The sequence below is a fragment of the Corvus cornix genome, chromosome 13 (genome assembly GCF_000738735.6).
Source record: "Corvus cornix cornix isolate S_Up_H32 chromosome 13, ASM73873v5, whole genome shotgun sequence".
NCBI lineage: Eukaryota > Metazoa > Chordata > Aves > Passeriformes > Corvidae > Corvus > Corvus cornix.
Window position 1 is genome coordinate 5,175,961 of NC_046343.1, and position 16,754 is coordinate 5,192,714.

General features: G+C 43.3%; 1 protein-coding gene across 6 annotated transcripts in view; it reads right to left on the reverse strand.

Moving 5' to 3' along the window:
- SGCD (sarcoglycan delta) overlaps window positions 1–16,754 on the reverse strand; it is a 308,053-nt gene that overhangs the window by 20,385 nt on the left and 270,914 nt on the right. For all 6 annotated transcript variants that reach the window (XM_039559778.1, XM_019286107.3, XM_019286105.3 and 3 more), the window contains one exon: window positions 14,349–14,421. In XM_039559778.1, the coding sequence (XP_039415712.1) occupies window positions 14,349–14,421 (73 nt within the window). The remainder of the gene's footprint in view (window positions 1–14,348; window positions 14,422–16,754) is intronic.

Genomic DNA, 16,754 nt, shown 5'->3' on the forward strand with positions numbered 1-16,754 from the left:
AAGGCAGTGTGGTTATTTCTGTACCATTCTGCATTGTGCACTGCAGGCTGTCAGGAGTTTGGTGTGGAAACAGGACACCTCTGGCATCCAACTCCACATGGATTCAGGGAGAGGAATGCAGATTGTCTTGCTCCCAGCTCTTACTTTCCCTGAGCACAGTGCTGTGAATACACAAACAGAACTCAAATAGCTCTACACTCTCCTATTTCAATATAAGAAATGGTGGAGTTTCAGGAAAAACCTACACACATGCTGGTGGCCTGAGTATATACAAAAGCAGCTCAGGAATATTTATATTGGCAGAGGGCAGAGCAGGAAAAGCTCACCAGCACAGGTTGTGGGTGCACTGCCTGCCCATCCACGCTGCTGCTCCTCAACTCCCCAGCCACCAGGGCCTCACACATCACAGGAGAAGGGAAGTTACACAGGGGCAAATCCAGCATCGCCAAGAGATCACTCGAAGTTATATCCCTCACAAATACAACAGCTTCACCATCTCCATGAGTATATTCAGGTTTGGAATTAAAAAGATCTCTTCTGCCATCCAAGGTAAGTCAGTAATTACTCAGAAGGAAAGCAACACTGAGTCTACCCATCCATATACTTTGTACACTCTCCAATTTACATATTTAAACTCTTCCAAGTTTGGCATCGTGGTAGCTTTAATGCCAACAGAAGACAGAGAAGCCTATAAAGGAACAAGTCCAAGGCACCACTTCTCCCTTACTACATACAGCACTTACACATATTTGCATAGATCTGTTAAAAAAGCAGGGTAATGCTGACATGTTTGAAGCCAAGATTACATGGTTTTTTATGAGAAGTTTGGTGGCATTCCACAGGGAGACACTGCACTATTCTCATGGGATAATTGATCACCCCAGTCTCCTCTCCATGCCTCAGCCTTTCACTGAAAGTAGATCCCATCATTTTTCAAGTAGCTGAGTCAGATTTGCAAACTCTGCACATTCTTATATTGACCACAAGCACTTAAAGCATCAGCTGTTTCATTTTTTCTAGGTTTGGTCCCTCTATTTTTCCAATTAGTAGAAAACGCCAGAATTGTCCAATTCTTTTTTTTTTTTTATGACCAACTTGTAACCCCCTGATAATTTATACAGTATGGATAATCCTATTTGGAAAAATAAAGGATTAAATATATTAATCTCTCAGGTGCTCAAATGGCTTCAGTTACTTTTTGAAATAGAGACTGATAATAATTATTGCCTTACTGCTTTACTGTTAATCTGTCTCTCAGAAAGTGCACTTCTTGAACTGTAGAAAATGACACTTTTAAGAAGAGTTTTGCATTTTTCTGACTGCAGCAAACCATATGGAGAGTGGCTGACGGGTCCTGATGGATAACAAACGTACCAGCAACTTCCCAGAATACTTATCTCTGCAAAGAAGGGAGCTCTGCGGAAGTGGTCTGGACAGCTCCATAAATCAATGCCACACCATTAATTCCTGACAGACACTAAAAATTAAGGGATGGTCAATTTTAAGTATTGGCCCTGCATAAGTCTTGCAGTTGTTCTTTCAGGAGAGCCATAATCTCCATTTGAGAAGCAAGAGAACCATTATAGTGACCCTGCTGAAATTTCAGTCTGGCTCTTGAAGGCTAATTTCACTTTTCATTGCTTTAGAAGTGCAGCCAGATGTTGCTTTTGTTTATATAGATCTTTGTTTTCTTCCCCCTGGAAATTCAACCCAAACCCAGCATTTATTTTGCTGTATAATTGTTTATTGTAGGACAGTCCCACTGGCAGGTTGGCCAGTGCTGGAACCTCCCACAGCCTGGCCTAGGAAAGCCAGACACTGAGGGAATTGTGCTTTGCTTCACTGGGAAACTGGGAACTGGCATCCAGCTGGAGGAGAGCTTCCTCAAAGGGATGGTTTTGAAACCAACACTCTCTTTGGTATTGCATGGACATTTTGACAGACTGTGTGAGTCACAGAAACACTTTTCATGTGTCTCTGAGCACCTCTGCCTGCAGAGCTCCCATTTCCCTGGCAGTGATTCCCCTTTCAAGTCACATCAGCTCTCAAGGTATGATGCAACATCATTGAAAATGTGCATGTGTTTATTAGAGGTTACAGCTTAAAATATGCAGGCACCTTCAAATATATTTCAGACTGTGACAGCAAGCAGAGTGACTGAATGTATGTCAGAGGTTTATGATGAACTCTGAAGTGTCTTCATTTAAAAGGCAACATCCTTTTTTTACAGGCATCCTTTATTGCTTGATTTATTCTTTCTATCTGTAACTAACCTCTAGACTCATAGATTTAGACTCCTGGTGTGATGCTGTTTGAATGCCGTGCACCTCAGAGCTCTGCAAAACGTTCTGACAAATTCATTGCTTGGTCCTCTCTCACTGTTCAGCACAATGCCAAGGGATGGAGAGATTAAATGGTGCCCTACTGTTCAACTGAGAACCCATAAAATCAACATATTTAGTGGGTGTTATAGAAAATTTGTCACATGCTAAGCAGGGAAGACAGGAAAGGAACTAGGAGAGATTTAGTGTTCCATTTTCCATCTCTTTAGCAGTATTGTCCTTGATGGTTTCAGTAAGACTTTGTTGGGATTTTTTGCAAAGGATTAAAAGCAGTGGTGGAGATGAGGAACTGAGCCTAAGTAAATGACAATATATTCTCTTCTTGAGAGAATCAACTTGATCCCACATAGATAAAACTGAGCATTTATGGAAGTATGAAGGGAACAGATGGGCCAAGGCCCAGGCTAAGGCAGCTACCAGATCCCAGGGCTGCATTCAGGACATGCATTGTTTGCAGATGTGCAGTTCCTGCAGGAACACATGCAGCGTGGTTGCACACAGTGTGATTGCACGCACCCATTTTCAATCATACCTGTCGAGTCATTAGAGAGAGAATTTAATTTCAGAAACCTTAGGAAGAATAATAATCTTTCACCTCTGGCATTGCAGGAGAAGACACTGCCTATTTTCTATCAAAATGATCAGCTTAAATAACCTTCCATTAATATCCATTTATACTGAAGCGAATTATACAGAAGTGACCAAGGGACACAACTCTGTAGGGCCATCATTACCTTGTGACTTCAGGGCAACTGTTCTTTGAATAAAGGCAAAGCTCTGCCCGCAGAATTCACCCTATTATTAGTAACACCAACACCATAATGGTTACCCCACACCGCCAAAGTTCCTGCTGTTCAAAAAGCTTTAGTGAATTAATCCAGTGCCTGCAGTAGGATTTGCACCCACAGGTTTGGATTTGGAGAGGAGCAGAGATGAATTGCCCAAATCTCCTGGTACTGTACAGTTGGGAATGGCTTTTCCCACTGTGCTTCAAGCACAGATCCTTCTGCTCCAGGGGAACAAGAATTGATTATCTGGTACTGAGAGGTTTGGAGGCTTTAGACAGAAGCAAACAGCAGTTATGAAAGACTGCATTTTTGTACCCTAAAAGGCTCTGTCAGAAATGTCATTTGTAATTCATTAGAAGTGTATAAAGCAGAAAAGATCCTGTTAAAGTCAGGTTTTAACCCAGGGCACTCTGGGTTTCAACCTCTGGCTGAATGCTCAGAACCTTTTCACAAGTTCCTGTTTGCTTTCTGGGTGATCCTTCTGGCAGCATTTGAGTTCCCAAAATGGTTTCTAAAAAAGCTTCCCCCTCTAGACAGATCAGCTCCTCAGCTGATTCAAGTATGATATCCTGTTTTTCCAAAGAGATTTTTATTGCAATATGAATTTATTACAAACCATTTCACATGCACACATTTTCAATCATATGTTTTGGGTCATAAGAGAGAATTTAATTTCAGAAACCTTAGGAAGCAGTAATAATCTTTAACCTCTGACATTGCAGGAGAAGATACTGCATATTTTCTATCAAAATAGACAGCTTAAATAACCTTCCATTAATTCCATTTATATTTATTACTCCTTCATTAAAGTTAAGACAGCAAATCCTTAATAAAAAACCCCTAAATTGACATTTTACTTTACTTCTTTCTCTGTCTTTTAAAATGCTAATACTTAAGGAAGTGGACAGGACATGACATATTTTTATCACTGCCACACAGTTCAGCACTAGCAGTGAAAACTCTTTGTGTCTTGCTTTTTGCCCTTATTATATCAAATATAAGCAGATTTTCTCTGAGTTCACTGGCAGGGAACATCTCCTTAGAGCAGCACATCCCTTCATTATCCAGCCCTCTCAGCTGTTCTCCAGCTCACCAGGAGACCACTTCCTCTCTGCTTTACGACCTCTTTTATGATCCTTGATGGCCTAACTTTGGGGTTTTTCAGTTTACTTTCTTGCTTGATTCCCTTGTGCCACTTTATGACATGTCCTCAGCCAGCCTTCCCACAGCCTTCCTTAATGACATGAAACCAGGCAAGGAAGCAGAGAATGTGTTTTTCTTTTTGTATTGCAAAAGGCAGGAGATAACTCATGAACTGAGGTGAACTCAACACAAGAAACAGAACTGCAGCTGAGTTCCAGCTGGAGGAAAAACTGCCAGGAGGGTCCCAAGCTCCTGACACCTATTCCTGTTTTCCTAACCCAGGGCAAAGCTCCTCTCCTTCTGCACCTCCTGCCCACACCCTGGGGTTTTTGCTCCTCCTCTCTGAAGAACTGAGCTGTGCTTCTGGTTTTTCAGGCTTTCTTCAGGCCACTCGTCTGCTTTTTGACTGTTACTAGGCTGCAATCACATTTCTGCTTCCTCATCTCCCTCATGGCCCTGAAGCCACATGGCATCATGTGAAAGAAAAGCTTTTATGTTTGGCTTCTTCTATCCAAGGACACAATGTTCTCATGCAGCTGAAATGAAACAGGGCATTATTTTCCTTGCCAGCAAGGCTGTGTGTGTGTATTGGGGTGCGTATTTATAGCAGCAACCCCTGGGACAGATGAAATGGTGGCTGCCACTTTGCCTTTCAAACCAGCAATGCTCCACCTTTAACACGGTGCTTTCACAAGTCTGGCCCCAAAAATGCTCCTTTTCTACAGTGAGTCACTCCAACGCCAATTCAGCTGGGAAGCAGAACAGGGACTGCCAGCTTCAGAGTTGTCAGCAGAACCTGGAAATGAGGCTGTGAAATCTGTGGGCTCTCAACCTCCCTAAAACAGAGATGAGAAAGAGGAACCACCTGCCAGCACAAAGGAGCTTCTGCATTTCCATTTCCTCCCTTCACGGGACACGAGTGTGCCCAAGGTGCAAGATGGGTCACCGACCTTCTCCATTCAACACTGCTGAGCTCAGGAAGGGCAGGGCAGCACACAGCTGATGCTCACACACTGATAATACATTCTTACCATTCTAGATAAAGTAGAGACCAGGGGAGCAACTGTGGATTGTGCAGGGGTCTGCAGAGAATGACCAGGTTTGGCTGCTGGTCATTTTTAGGAAGGGGTTCTCGTGAGCCATGTGCTGAGCCCAAACACCACTCCAGAGCAGGGAGCGACGTTCTTTTAGTGTGAACTCAGCAATGCTATTTGGTCAGAAATTATTTCAATTCAAAACAGCCAGAGGCACCCCAGTAACCCAGGGGACAAATCCATACTGCAGAATACACGAGAGAAGCGGAGCAGCGGCAGCCACCGCACATGAAAAAGATAAAATCAATTGATGATGAAAGGACATAGCTACTCCTGTTTGGCCTAAAGAAAGCAACTCGATTCCACATGAAACAAATTCAGAATGAAGATTCTGTAGGCACGGTGAGTATTTGTGATTTCTCTTAATAAGTATATACAAAATACGGCTTTCAAAAGGAAGGATCCCACTGTAGTTGGGGACTCATATTTCTCCTCTCTTTAATAAGGTTATGCAGCAGCTATTGATCCCTGACTACAGCCTAAAGTACAATTAGTGTATTTACAAAAACATCCTTTTTAATCACAGGCGACTTCTGTAGCTCCAAGTACCTCACTCAAACTAATAAACATTATTGCTGTGGCCCAGCCAAACCCTCTGGCACCAGCAAAGGGCAGCAGGAAACAAAACCCTGAGGAACTCCTCACTTGGGCAGGAAAGTGTCTGAACTGTCCTTCCTTATTTTGCACCAGGTTAATGAGAAGTCTGTGTTAAACGCCTCGTTTTCAGGAAGCTGGTTCCAGACTGCTGCAGTTCAGCAGGTGAAATCCCAGCTGTGGTTCCCGTGCTGGGCTCAGCATAGTGGGAACGGGGAGCTCTGCTTGCCAGACGGCTCCCAGGCTCACAGGTGAAGCCTTAGCAGGGAGATACTCCTTCTTAAAAGCAGGTACTGGCTGCTGAATAAGGCAAAGATTTTTATTTTGCCTGCTTTGCTCTTCACCTGGGGTTTTAGAAATATGTGATGCACAGCTGGAGAGACATATGAAGGGATAGAGAGAAATATTAAAGAAAGCCATGTATTTTTCTACCCAAAAGCAAACATGGTGCTCAGTGGATTACACTCCTCTCATTTCTTTAAGATAAGAACAGTGTTCAAAGGAAAATCTCCTTCTCTTCTGAGCTATTCAGTCATTTTTGAACATGATTACATCCTAAATATCACAGTATTTGCAAAGGATTGGGATCACAGTGATAGGTGGGTAAGGTGCTTTCCTTGCCAACTTTCTATTTACTTCTGTATTTCATGCTCAATATCCTTGGTACAAATAGCTCTATCTCAAGTACAAATGTTATGATAAAAGAATGGTTTTCAGGCCTTTCACAGAGCATGACAAATGCTGTATCCCCGAGCAGCAGCACCAACTGATTCCTGGTGCAGCATATCCCGAGTGCCCTACAGAGCAGCAGCACCAGCCAGGCTCTGCTGCAAGGAAAACGTTGCCCAACTTGTACTGAAAAAAACCCCAACAGTTTCCTTGCCCATCTCTCCGGGCAGCTGTCTAATGACTGCTTTTAGAGCACTTATGGCTGCAGGTAGTCAATAACCTGCAGACTTTTTTACAGTTGGTACCCCTGGTCCTTAATGGTCCTTAGAGCCAGCAGCCCAGGTGTTGTTGCCAGGGCACAGTGTCACTCCAGAGCATGGCAGTCCTCCTAAACCATTATCAAAATGTAAATGAAAGGCAACACTTTCTGTAAACATCTGCATTCTAGAGGCCAAAAGGCACTTTGATCATTTGCTGTAAGACTTTCCAAAAATACCACCTCAGACTAACCTACTAGACAGATACATCATGTTAGATGTGTCACCACATCCTTTTAATCAGTGTGTAGTCAATATTCTGTATTATATGAATAACTAATTAGTTTCACAACTTATTTCCACAGATGTCACTGCAAAATCTATCTGAGGAATGTCATCTGCACTTGAGAGAAGGACAAGCATTGTAATTAAGTATTAAGCCATTTCACCAGTGAGAGTCTGCCGTGGAGTGTAAAATGGCTATAATTCACATTTTTAAGACCTCGCATTTATTAGCATCTATTTTCTACTCAAGGTTAGTGGTGTGCTGCACACAGAGTTAAAAAAAGCCAAACAAGCTCACTTTTTTGTTATTCAAATGGATACATGTGCACGTCTGACTGTACAGACTGGTCACACGGACAGGGTTTCTCTCACGTCCCAGAGGATTTCTGGCTCACACATCTCTGTGAGCAGCACTCGAAGGTCAGATGGATGCTCTGATTATGGAGCAAGTGACATTGTGCTGTTGAAAGCTAATGACAAACCTGGGCACAACACAGCTAGGCAGGATACAGATCTTGTACACAGGAAAGGGATTCAATCTGAGATAACAGCCAGGACTGACGATTAATATCTCCCAGGAAAAGACTCTGTTTGCATTAGGAAACCCCTACAGAATAAATGCAGAGGGAGTGTACTGAACCCAGCTGTTGGGGTTTATTCAGGGCCCAGGAAAAGTTAAACTGGTCTCTGTCTGGAGCCATTGCTCCAGCTGCAATTGTGCTGCTTAATTATATGCAGAAGAAGATGAAACTTGAGTATCTTCCCACATCGTTTGGTCATCGACCAGCAATCAAGAGGGATATTTCTACTGCTCTCTATCCCATAAGCAATGCTGTTTGGCAGCAATTTCCTTTAGAAATCTGTCCTTTCCTTCCCTATTCCCACTCCTGTAAAAAGGCCAGGGTGCTGGCTCCTACATCACACATACCAGCAGCACAGGGGACAGAAGGGCCTCTGGGAAGACCCCAGCACACACTGCAGGCTGCTCCACCACCAATTCCAGCTGCTTTTGCCTTTTTTCTTGAATATTTTTAACTTCAGCAATACACTGTGTCCAAAACACCTTCCTGCCAAGCCTGCCTTCTCTGTCCATTAGTCCTCTGTGAAGAGGATCTGCCTGTCTATGGACAGATGCTATCAGCAGCACTGGGAACAGGGCAAGAGCCATGATTTATCCAGCTGGGATAAATCAGCAAAAACCCATCAATGCCTCTGCCATTTCCCATGTGTGTGCCTCCTGAGCAGCTCATCCAGATCTAGGCTTCACCTGCTGAAAACAGGGAAGGAAAGGACACTGAGAGCTAATTCACCCTTCCTAGTGATGAGTGTGAAAGAGAGGAAGACCATTAAAAGAAGGTTTGGTGGGGTAAGGAAAGGGAACAACCACTCTTCTCCTCTTTTTTGCAGATGGAAAGCCCCAGCAATGAACTGCCTCCTTAACTCCAACCCTTATATCCAGTGGTATAAATATACTTTAATGCACACAAGAAGCCTGTGGAAAGACTGCTTTTGGTTTGGGAGGGCTGTGGCTTGTCTTATGTAAGAGATAAACAGGCAGCAGATATGAAGGGATGTCAACAGGACAAAGTACTAAAGCAAAGTGGCTTCAAAATCAGTGTGAATTCTGTTTTGGGGAAGTCTCTCCATCAGCAAGAGTTTCAGGAGGCCTTGGCTGCCATGGGAAAATTGTTAGATCAGATGTGGTGTGCTCAGTTAAAAATGAGGTGATGAGGATCTCTGTCATTCTAAAGCAACTCACCAAAAGCCACTGAAATTAGCTTGAAGTTTAGAAACCATGAACCTGGTGTTTCCTTTTAGTTGTACATGAGTAGGTTTGTGTTGGCTTTAGTGGAGATGGTTGTATATATTCAACCCATCTGCAAAGAACTGAAAATAGTTATATTTGTTACAACGTGGAAGGTAAAGCTCATCCCAAGGAAAATCTGTTGTCTTTTAAGTTGGTAGGAGTACCAAAATTATTGGGATTGCACTGGTATAACAGAGAAATAAATTGCATCCCTTCTGGAAAATCAATCAGAAAATAAGGCCAGCTACATACAAGGGTACAGTGGTCATTTCCCCCTTGTTGACACCTCACAAGAATCCTCACAGGAAAAGTTTTCTTTGAACTAAACAGTGTTTCAGTATCACATATTAGTCTTTATAAATGACTTTCATTTCTCACCAATTACTTCCTCTCTTATACCATTCATTTTTCACATTTCCTCTAATTTTCTCCTCTTAATCATTATTAATGTAATTGGTTTTAGACAGAAATATTATTTGTGTTCCTACTTATCTGTGGTGCCTTGTGAAACACAGCTGAGAGAAACCTTAACTCAGGAAGAATTACTGTTTTTCAAAATGAGTCAATGTTACGTTAGCTCAGCGCTGTATTTAAATTGTTTTTTGTTACAATAGGTCTCACTTGGACTATTTGGGTAGTTCAGTACTCTACGTGGCAAGGTGGAATTGCACTAATAAAATCAAGCAGCAAGCACATTTCATCTGCCATTTCGTGCTTTCAGTGTTTCGTAATTAACTTTAGTCAAAAATTACCCCTTTAAGCCCAAGGGTTTAATTCTGCCTTAACTGTATTTGTGCATTACAGAAAAAACAGTCATCCCTTGGCTTCCCGGCCTTGGATGAGCGATTGACTGCATTTTCAACCTGCAATATCTGTGGATGAATTCCAGGTGTGTGCTCGCCCCTCATGGAGTGAATTTCATGCTGTCTGACTTCTTTTTATTTAACTCTGGGAACAAAAATACCCTAAAGCAGGTTTCCAAGCTGCAGCACGACCAGGACATTGCTACTTCAGGCAGCTCTGCTCCAACACCAGCCCGTCCCCAGCCTCCAGCACTTGGCACTTTAACAGCATCCTCCTGATACTTTTTCTTACATTCCATCACCCACCTTTTAATCCCCTCCCCTCTAAATTTCCCTTCTTCCTTTTTCACTGGCTAGTCCAGCCTTCATCCCTCATGTCAAAAGAGTGCTGATCTTGTGTTTGATGGACAGCTTCTGTTAGCCTCCCTAGCATATATTTGTTTTCTGGAAGAATGTAAATAGAAAAAGGCAGGTGATTCCTGCCAATGTCAAGGAGAGGTTCTCAAGGCAGGCTCTTGACAAGTTACTTGGGTGCTACTCAAATAATCCAGTGCAGAAAGGTCATATTGAATTCAACTTTTATACATAAGCAATCACATTACCATATGTCAAAGGCACCAACCTGCTTTAAAAAGCATCAGTGCAGATGAGTACAAATACTTCAATGTCCAAACAAATCTCCCAAGCCCTCCCCCTAAACTATTTTGGGACGATACCAGATGGCAATGCTAAACATCCCAAGTATTTGAAAATAATGTGGATTTGTTTGCTTTCCTTTTTACAGCTTTTGACCAGTCTAGAACCCAACGGACAACAACAAACACATTCAGGAGTCTACAATTACCTTAAATGAGTAAAAACATGAAAATGTTCACAGAAGTAAATCAAATCATTTGTCAACCATCTCTGGTTTTTAGGTCATTATTAAAGAATATTCTAGAGCCCAGGTAGGAGACATGAGCTGTTAATTACATCCTGCATGAAACAGGACGTTAATGAGCTCTGGCATTTCTACCACAGTGGACACTGAGCAGGGATGTTTTAGGACATGAGTCTGTCTGCAGCAAAGTCCAGAGCTGGCTCAAACAAGCACAAAACCAATTCTTGCAGCCTTGTGATGGGCTTAGCATGTTAGGAAAAGGCTGTGCACATATTCCCACAGGGATGGTCCCCTTGTAACCCACTGCAGACAAAAGTGTTTTACAAAGGACACTGAGAAAAGAGGATCACCAGGACGGTGAGCACTCTGTCCAGCAGCTGATTTACCAATATAGCTGAATTATGAAGACTATTCATCAGCCAAATGGACAGAAAGTCTGTTGAGAACAAGTGTCCTGTCACCTGGAGTGTGTCAGCTGTGGTGACACGTGGGCATGACTGAAGGACTTGGGGAGATGGGAGGAAAAGAAGGAGCAGAGATGAGTGGCATGTCCTGCCCGTCCTGCCGGAGAATCAGTCTGTCTGTTCAGGAGAGCGCGAAGGGAAGGAGGACATCCAGGTGTCCTGACTCCCAGGTGTGACAGGAGCAGCTGGTCTCCTCTCTTTGTGATAGCAACAGTCACTGCCACCTCATTTGGAAATTTAACGAAAGAACAGGAGAAGGGACTGACAAGAGCAAAGGGAGAAATCACCACCATCTTCTGGTTTAGGATAAAGATGGAGGCTGGTGGTGCCTGGTGGAACCTGAAGCAGCTGAATGTGCACTTTCCACCTGAGAACTTCAGCCTAAGCAGGAAAGAAAGTTTGCACTCTTTATTGCAGAAAAAGGTCTTTTAGAGGCAAGCCAGCTACTGAGTGTGTGATTTCACTGCTGCTTTCCCAGCGGTGTGTGACAGCTCGGGGCCCATCTCCTCCAGCTCCGTTTCACTGCAGCATCTTTGTAAAGAGGCAGAAAGGACACCTTATGCACACACTCTGCCATCAAAACAGGAAGGAACCAAATAATCTCCCCTCAGAGTAAGATTATTTTCACTATTTTAACTCTGTACTGCCCCCAAAAGGCACCGTTTTACCTAAGAAGCAGCCAGTGATCCAATGTGTAGTGAGAGATGGATGGATCTTGGTTTGGGGAGCAATAGAGCATTTGTTCTTGGAAAAACTTGCTTTCCCTACACACTGCCACCACTGGCTCTTTTCTTCTCAGGATGCTGTAAAAATATCTATTTTTGCCAAGAGAAAATTGTCAGAAGCACACAAAGTATTTTAGGACTCTGTGGGGCTTTTTTTCCCCCAGGTAAATTCTATTCAATAATTTTCCTTAAAAAAACCCCAAAACCCCAACAGATTTTACAGGATTTTTTTCATACAGCCCACTAATTTGAAAGGAAATCAGTTACCTAACAGCTCTCCACACAAAACAAGTGAAATAACATGAATTTAAAGCAGATCAAATATACTGAATCAATCCCTTGCATGGAGACTGCCATTAATTCATTTCAATTTCATTTAGCTTAATTTGCTCTGGAGCAGAAGCATAGTCAATCAGGTTAAGGCCCTTTTAATTCACATTTTCCCCCTCCAATATGACATCCTACACTTATTTGAATTATTTTCCCCTCCCATTTTAGAAAAGTCTTAAGCAACCATAAACTTAGACCTAAACCTTGCATCTCTTTTGCACTACTCAAGACCTGGTTTTGCAAGTGATGGAGATGCTGTTGGATATTTTAACCGTGATCTTGCCTTTTTTCTTTGTTGTTTTGTTTTTTTTTTTTTAATGGAAATGTCAATAAACACGGGCTGTGCCGGAAAGCCTTTGTCACCTGGAGCTCACCTAGAAATCCACCTGCTGATGCCTTTGTTTGCTTGGCTTTTCCAGGGAAATGGAGGGTCCTGCCCCACCACTCCCTGCCCTCACGTCTCCTTTCCCCACAGCAGCCCCTGGAGCTGCCCTGCCAGCTGTGTGTCATGGTGAGCAAAGGCCACATTTCCCCTTTTTTTAAAGGAAGTAGACCCAAACTGGGAAAACCACGAGGCAGAGTTAAAGTCACTGCCTGGAGAAAGAGAACAAACTTTCATAACAAACAGAATCACACCTCCACTGCTCTTGCTGTCTGACAGATGATCCCCAGAGTGGAAAATGGGAACAGTTAGAGGGTTTCCTGGGGGACACTGAAAGGTAGAGACAGACCCAAGGGAAGGCAGATGGGATATTCTTTGTCTTCCATGGTGATGTAGCTGGGCCATAATTATCCCTGGTATCAGAGCAGGGAATCAATGAGAGGTGCTCTCTTACCCCCCTGTATCTGCAGTAAACATGCAGCACTCGTGCTCAGCTTCAGCTGGCTCAAGATTGCTCCATCCCCAGCACTTTCCAACACAGAAGAGTTTGCAACCTAAGATTTAAGGACAAAATGTCCTTCTGCTTTTTTTTTTTTAATGTTTCTCTCTCTTTTTCTAAGGAGGGATAATTTGAGTATTGAGGCAAACCCCACAGCACCTTTGGTCAGAAGGTATCAGGAAGATTCAGTCAATAATTTATTAGGCTATATGATTAGTGTCTTTCCAGAGACTAGTAATCTAAGTTAACCTGTAGTGCCACACTTTTTTTAAAAAATTATTTTAAAAAACAAAATAAATAGCCTTAGCTTGAGGGCAGAGCTGGCTCCCAGGAGCTGTGCTGTTTATTCCCTCCTGGCACAGTGCTGTCAGCAAGTGGCATCTCTGCAAGTGTCAGCAGTTACACACATGCACAACTATGCCTTGTGTAGGTCAGGGAGGGTTTGCATTTCTGCAAGACAGATAATGCTGGAGAGCATTATCCTTTTGCCTGCTGCTACTCCCTGTGATCCAGCACAGCCTTCAGGACCTCCCTGCACAACCAGGAAAAAATGACTCTGTGGTTTTTTTCCAGATGCTGAGCCCAGGGTATGCAGAGCACGTTACAGAGCAGAAATGCTGCTCTCTCATGACCTGTGATTGCCTTTAATTTGGTCTTATCAAATGCAAATATGGCAGGTCCCTTCTCTTCCATGGCATCCTGTGATGCTGATGCCATGAAGATTTTTTGCCTTTTCTTTTATACCCCTGTTATACCTTTTTACAACTTCTGTACTCCTAGTGCTTGTTGCCTACATTCTTGGACTTGTTTGTCAAGCTGAGAGACTCAACATTTTAAAAGCTTCGTAGGTAGGGATCAGTGTGCCCCAGAGCCCAAGGTCCTCTCCAGAACACATTCTGTAAACCAAGATAGAACCATCCAGGGGAAGGTTCCTTGGGGAGGGGGTCTCACTTGAGCCTCTCATTGGGGAATCTTTGATAGATATGCTAATTAGTAAAACCTATAATGATATACCAGATCTTTTGGGGGTGTGCATTGCAGTGGGCACTGAGGTGCATTCGACCTGGATGTGTGCACCTAAGGATCCTTAAAATAAACACCAAGGTAAAATCCCTTTTCCCCTTCTAACCATATTTGACTCTTGATTTTAAGACCAGGAAAAGGCATCAATGCCTTCCCAAGAGAATCCCCAAGCTCTTAAGCAAAAGCAGAAATGATGCCCAGCAGTAAACACAACTCCAACAAGGCTCCACTGAGTTACCATTAAACCATATTCCAAAGTTTACCTTAGTTCCTTGAAGGGGTCTGCCCTGACATTGGGAGTTTCTATAGATTTAGGGAACACTGTGCCTTCTGCTCCTGAAATCACAAAACAAAACAGAAGACAAATTGTAAACATCATAAGCTGTTATCAGGGGAGTGATTGTAAAATCATACCTAGGTGCAATTTAACCCATTGCCTGACCCCATTTCTCTCTTGCACATCCCTTCTGTTCCCAGAAAAGCCAGACCTTCATCATCTGAAATGGGTTGCCTTGATTACAAGGGGGATTTGCCTGTAAACTGCACTTCTGGCTGGAAAAGCAGCTGCTTGCACCCCAACTTGGGGAGAGTCTGCTGACCCAGCTGATGCAGGGAGCCTGGAAAAGATACCCTTTGCTAACCAGGCATCTAATCCAGCTACCTCTCTCATTAATCAACCTGGCTGCATGTCATGGCATTATTTCTTTTGCTGGGCTCTCAGAGATACTCAAGGGAGAAAAGCAAATTTTGACTTGATCTCTGCAAGGCATTACCTCTCCAGGCTGTGATCCTGCCTGGGGAAGAGGAGGGAGGTGCACCCTCATGCAGGGCAGCACAAGCAGACCCTGCTCCAGTCCCAGCCTGGCCACTCAGTTGCACCATCCTGCTGCAACTGCTGCTATAAGTGAGAAACACCTATGGCTTCAGTATGACCACACTTTCTTTGCACTGAAATAAATTAACTAAGCTGTCTCACTGTGTTAATGCAAAAAGAAAAAGCCAGAATGAAAACAAGCACTCTAATATTCATTAAAAAACCCCAACTCCTTTTAACCCAGAGAAAAACAAAGTAAACTCAAAGATGATGAAACCAGCTTAAAGTTTATAGCTTTATACTTGGGGATTGAAGCTGATCCTATGGCACAATACAGATATTTAGCTTTTAACTTTACTATAAGCTTTCATTGTTACAAGTTGTCATAAGCAGCTGTAACTTGCCAGCCATGAAGGTTGTTACTATCAGATCTGTCCTCTCTCAACAGTTTCCAAATGATTTGAATCTCTGCTTTATCCACACGATTGCCTTGGCTCTTGGCTTTGCAATGAAACGTAGCAAAACATCCAGCCTGCACTTATCTGCATAATAGAACAGTGATTTTCGAGGGAAGGAGGGCGAGGAGGTGCAGCTGGAGAGACACACATAGATATTCTTGTACCCTATGCACACACATGGCTTAAATGGTGACTTTATGCTGGGCATTTTAATTCATTTTTAGACACCGTAAGTCACGTACTCAAGTCATGCAAAGCTCAAAGGAACTACCTGCCTGTAACCAGAAGTGCCTGCAGAACAAGGAGAAACTTTTAACTTATTTCTGAACTTGGGGTTTTCCAAGCTTTCCTTCTTTAATTTAAATGCAGGAAGCAACTTTGGAAACAAGGTCAGTGAAGACCCCAATGCAGTCATGTCAAGAAGGTTGAAAACAAAAGAGCTGGGTATTTGTTTCCTCCATTTTCTTGTTTTCCCTTCCCTACACAGTTCTCAAACCCTCTCTTCCTCTCTCCCTTATTGCCAGATCCATGAAAAAGTCCCTCAAGCACTGGGAACAGGAATGAGACTTCCAACCCTTCTGTTTCTCTCCTTTGATCTGAATTAGAAGTGAATGCTACCTGCCTTGATAAGGCTTCCTGCCTCGACTGTGTAATTCCTTATTATTCTCCTCTAAGAACACAGAATCTCCCAAAGGGCCACCTGTCCCTGTCACTGAGTAGGACATCAGCCACGAGGGGATGCTGAGGGACCAGGACTGAGACATCCCTCCCTTGACTCTGTCTGTCAGCAGCTGAGGGCCCCCTTGAATTGGCAGAGAAAGTTTATCAGAGACACTGATAAACTTTCCTCACCTAATCCTCACCCTAATTGTCTCCCTTTCTGTAGCAAGGGGCTGATGGAAGAATTAAATACTCTGGAGAAGTTCTCCCTTTGGTTTCACCCTGCTGCCTGATGATTTCAGTAAAGAACCATCCTCTTCTTTCTGTGCTATTGGGAATTTTCTAGACCTCAAAAGTGCCCCCTCCCTCCAGCACCCTCTATTCTATTCTGGAGAACCCCAGTCTCTGCCTGGGGGATCAGCAGCTCCAGAGGGAAAAAATTGCCTTGGACTAATTCAGCTCCACTGGATATTTGTGTCAAACTCTGGCTTTTGGCCACCGTGGAACTCCCCAGCCAGGCTTTGACAGCATCAGTGTTGGATGGTGTTGAAAGTGAAGGCTGGAGGAAGTGACCTCATTTAGTGGTTTTAGAATCACAGAATCACTTATGTTGGAAAAGGCTCTTCAGATCACAGAATCCAACTGTGACTCAAGGCTTTGGCAAAAAAAGAAGGAAATTTTGAGGGAAATGTGCTGTTGTCACTGAATTGGGCTATTTTGGCTCTGCTGAGGAAAAC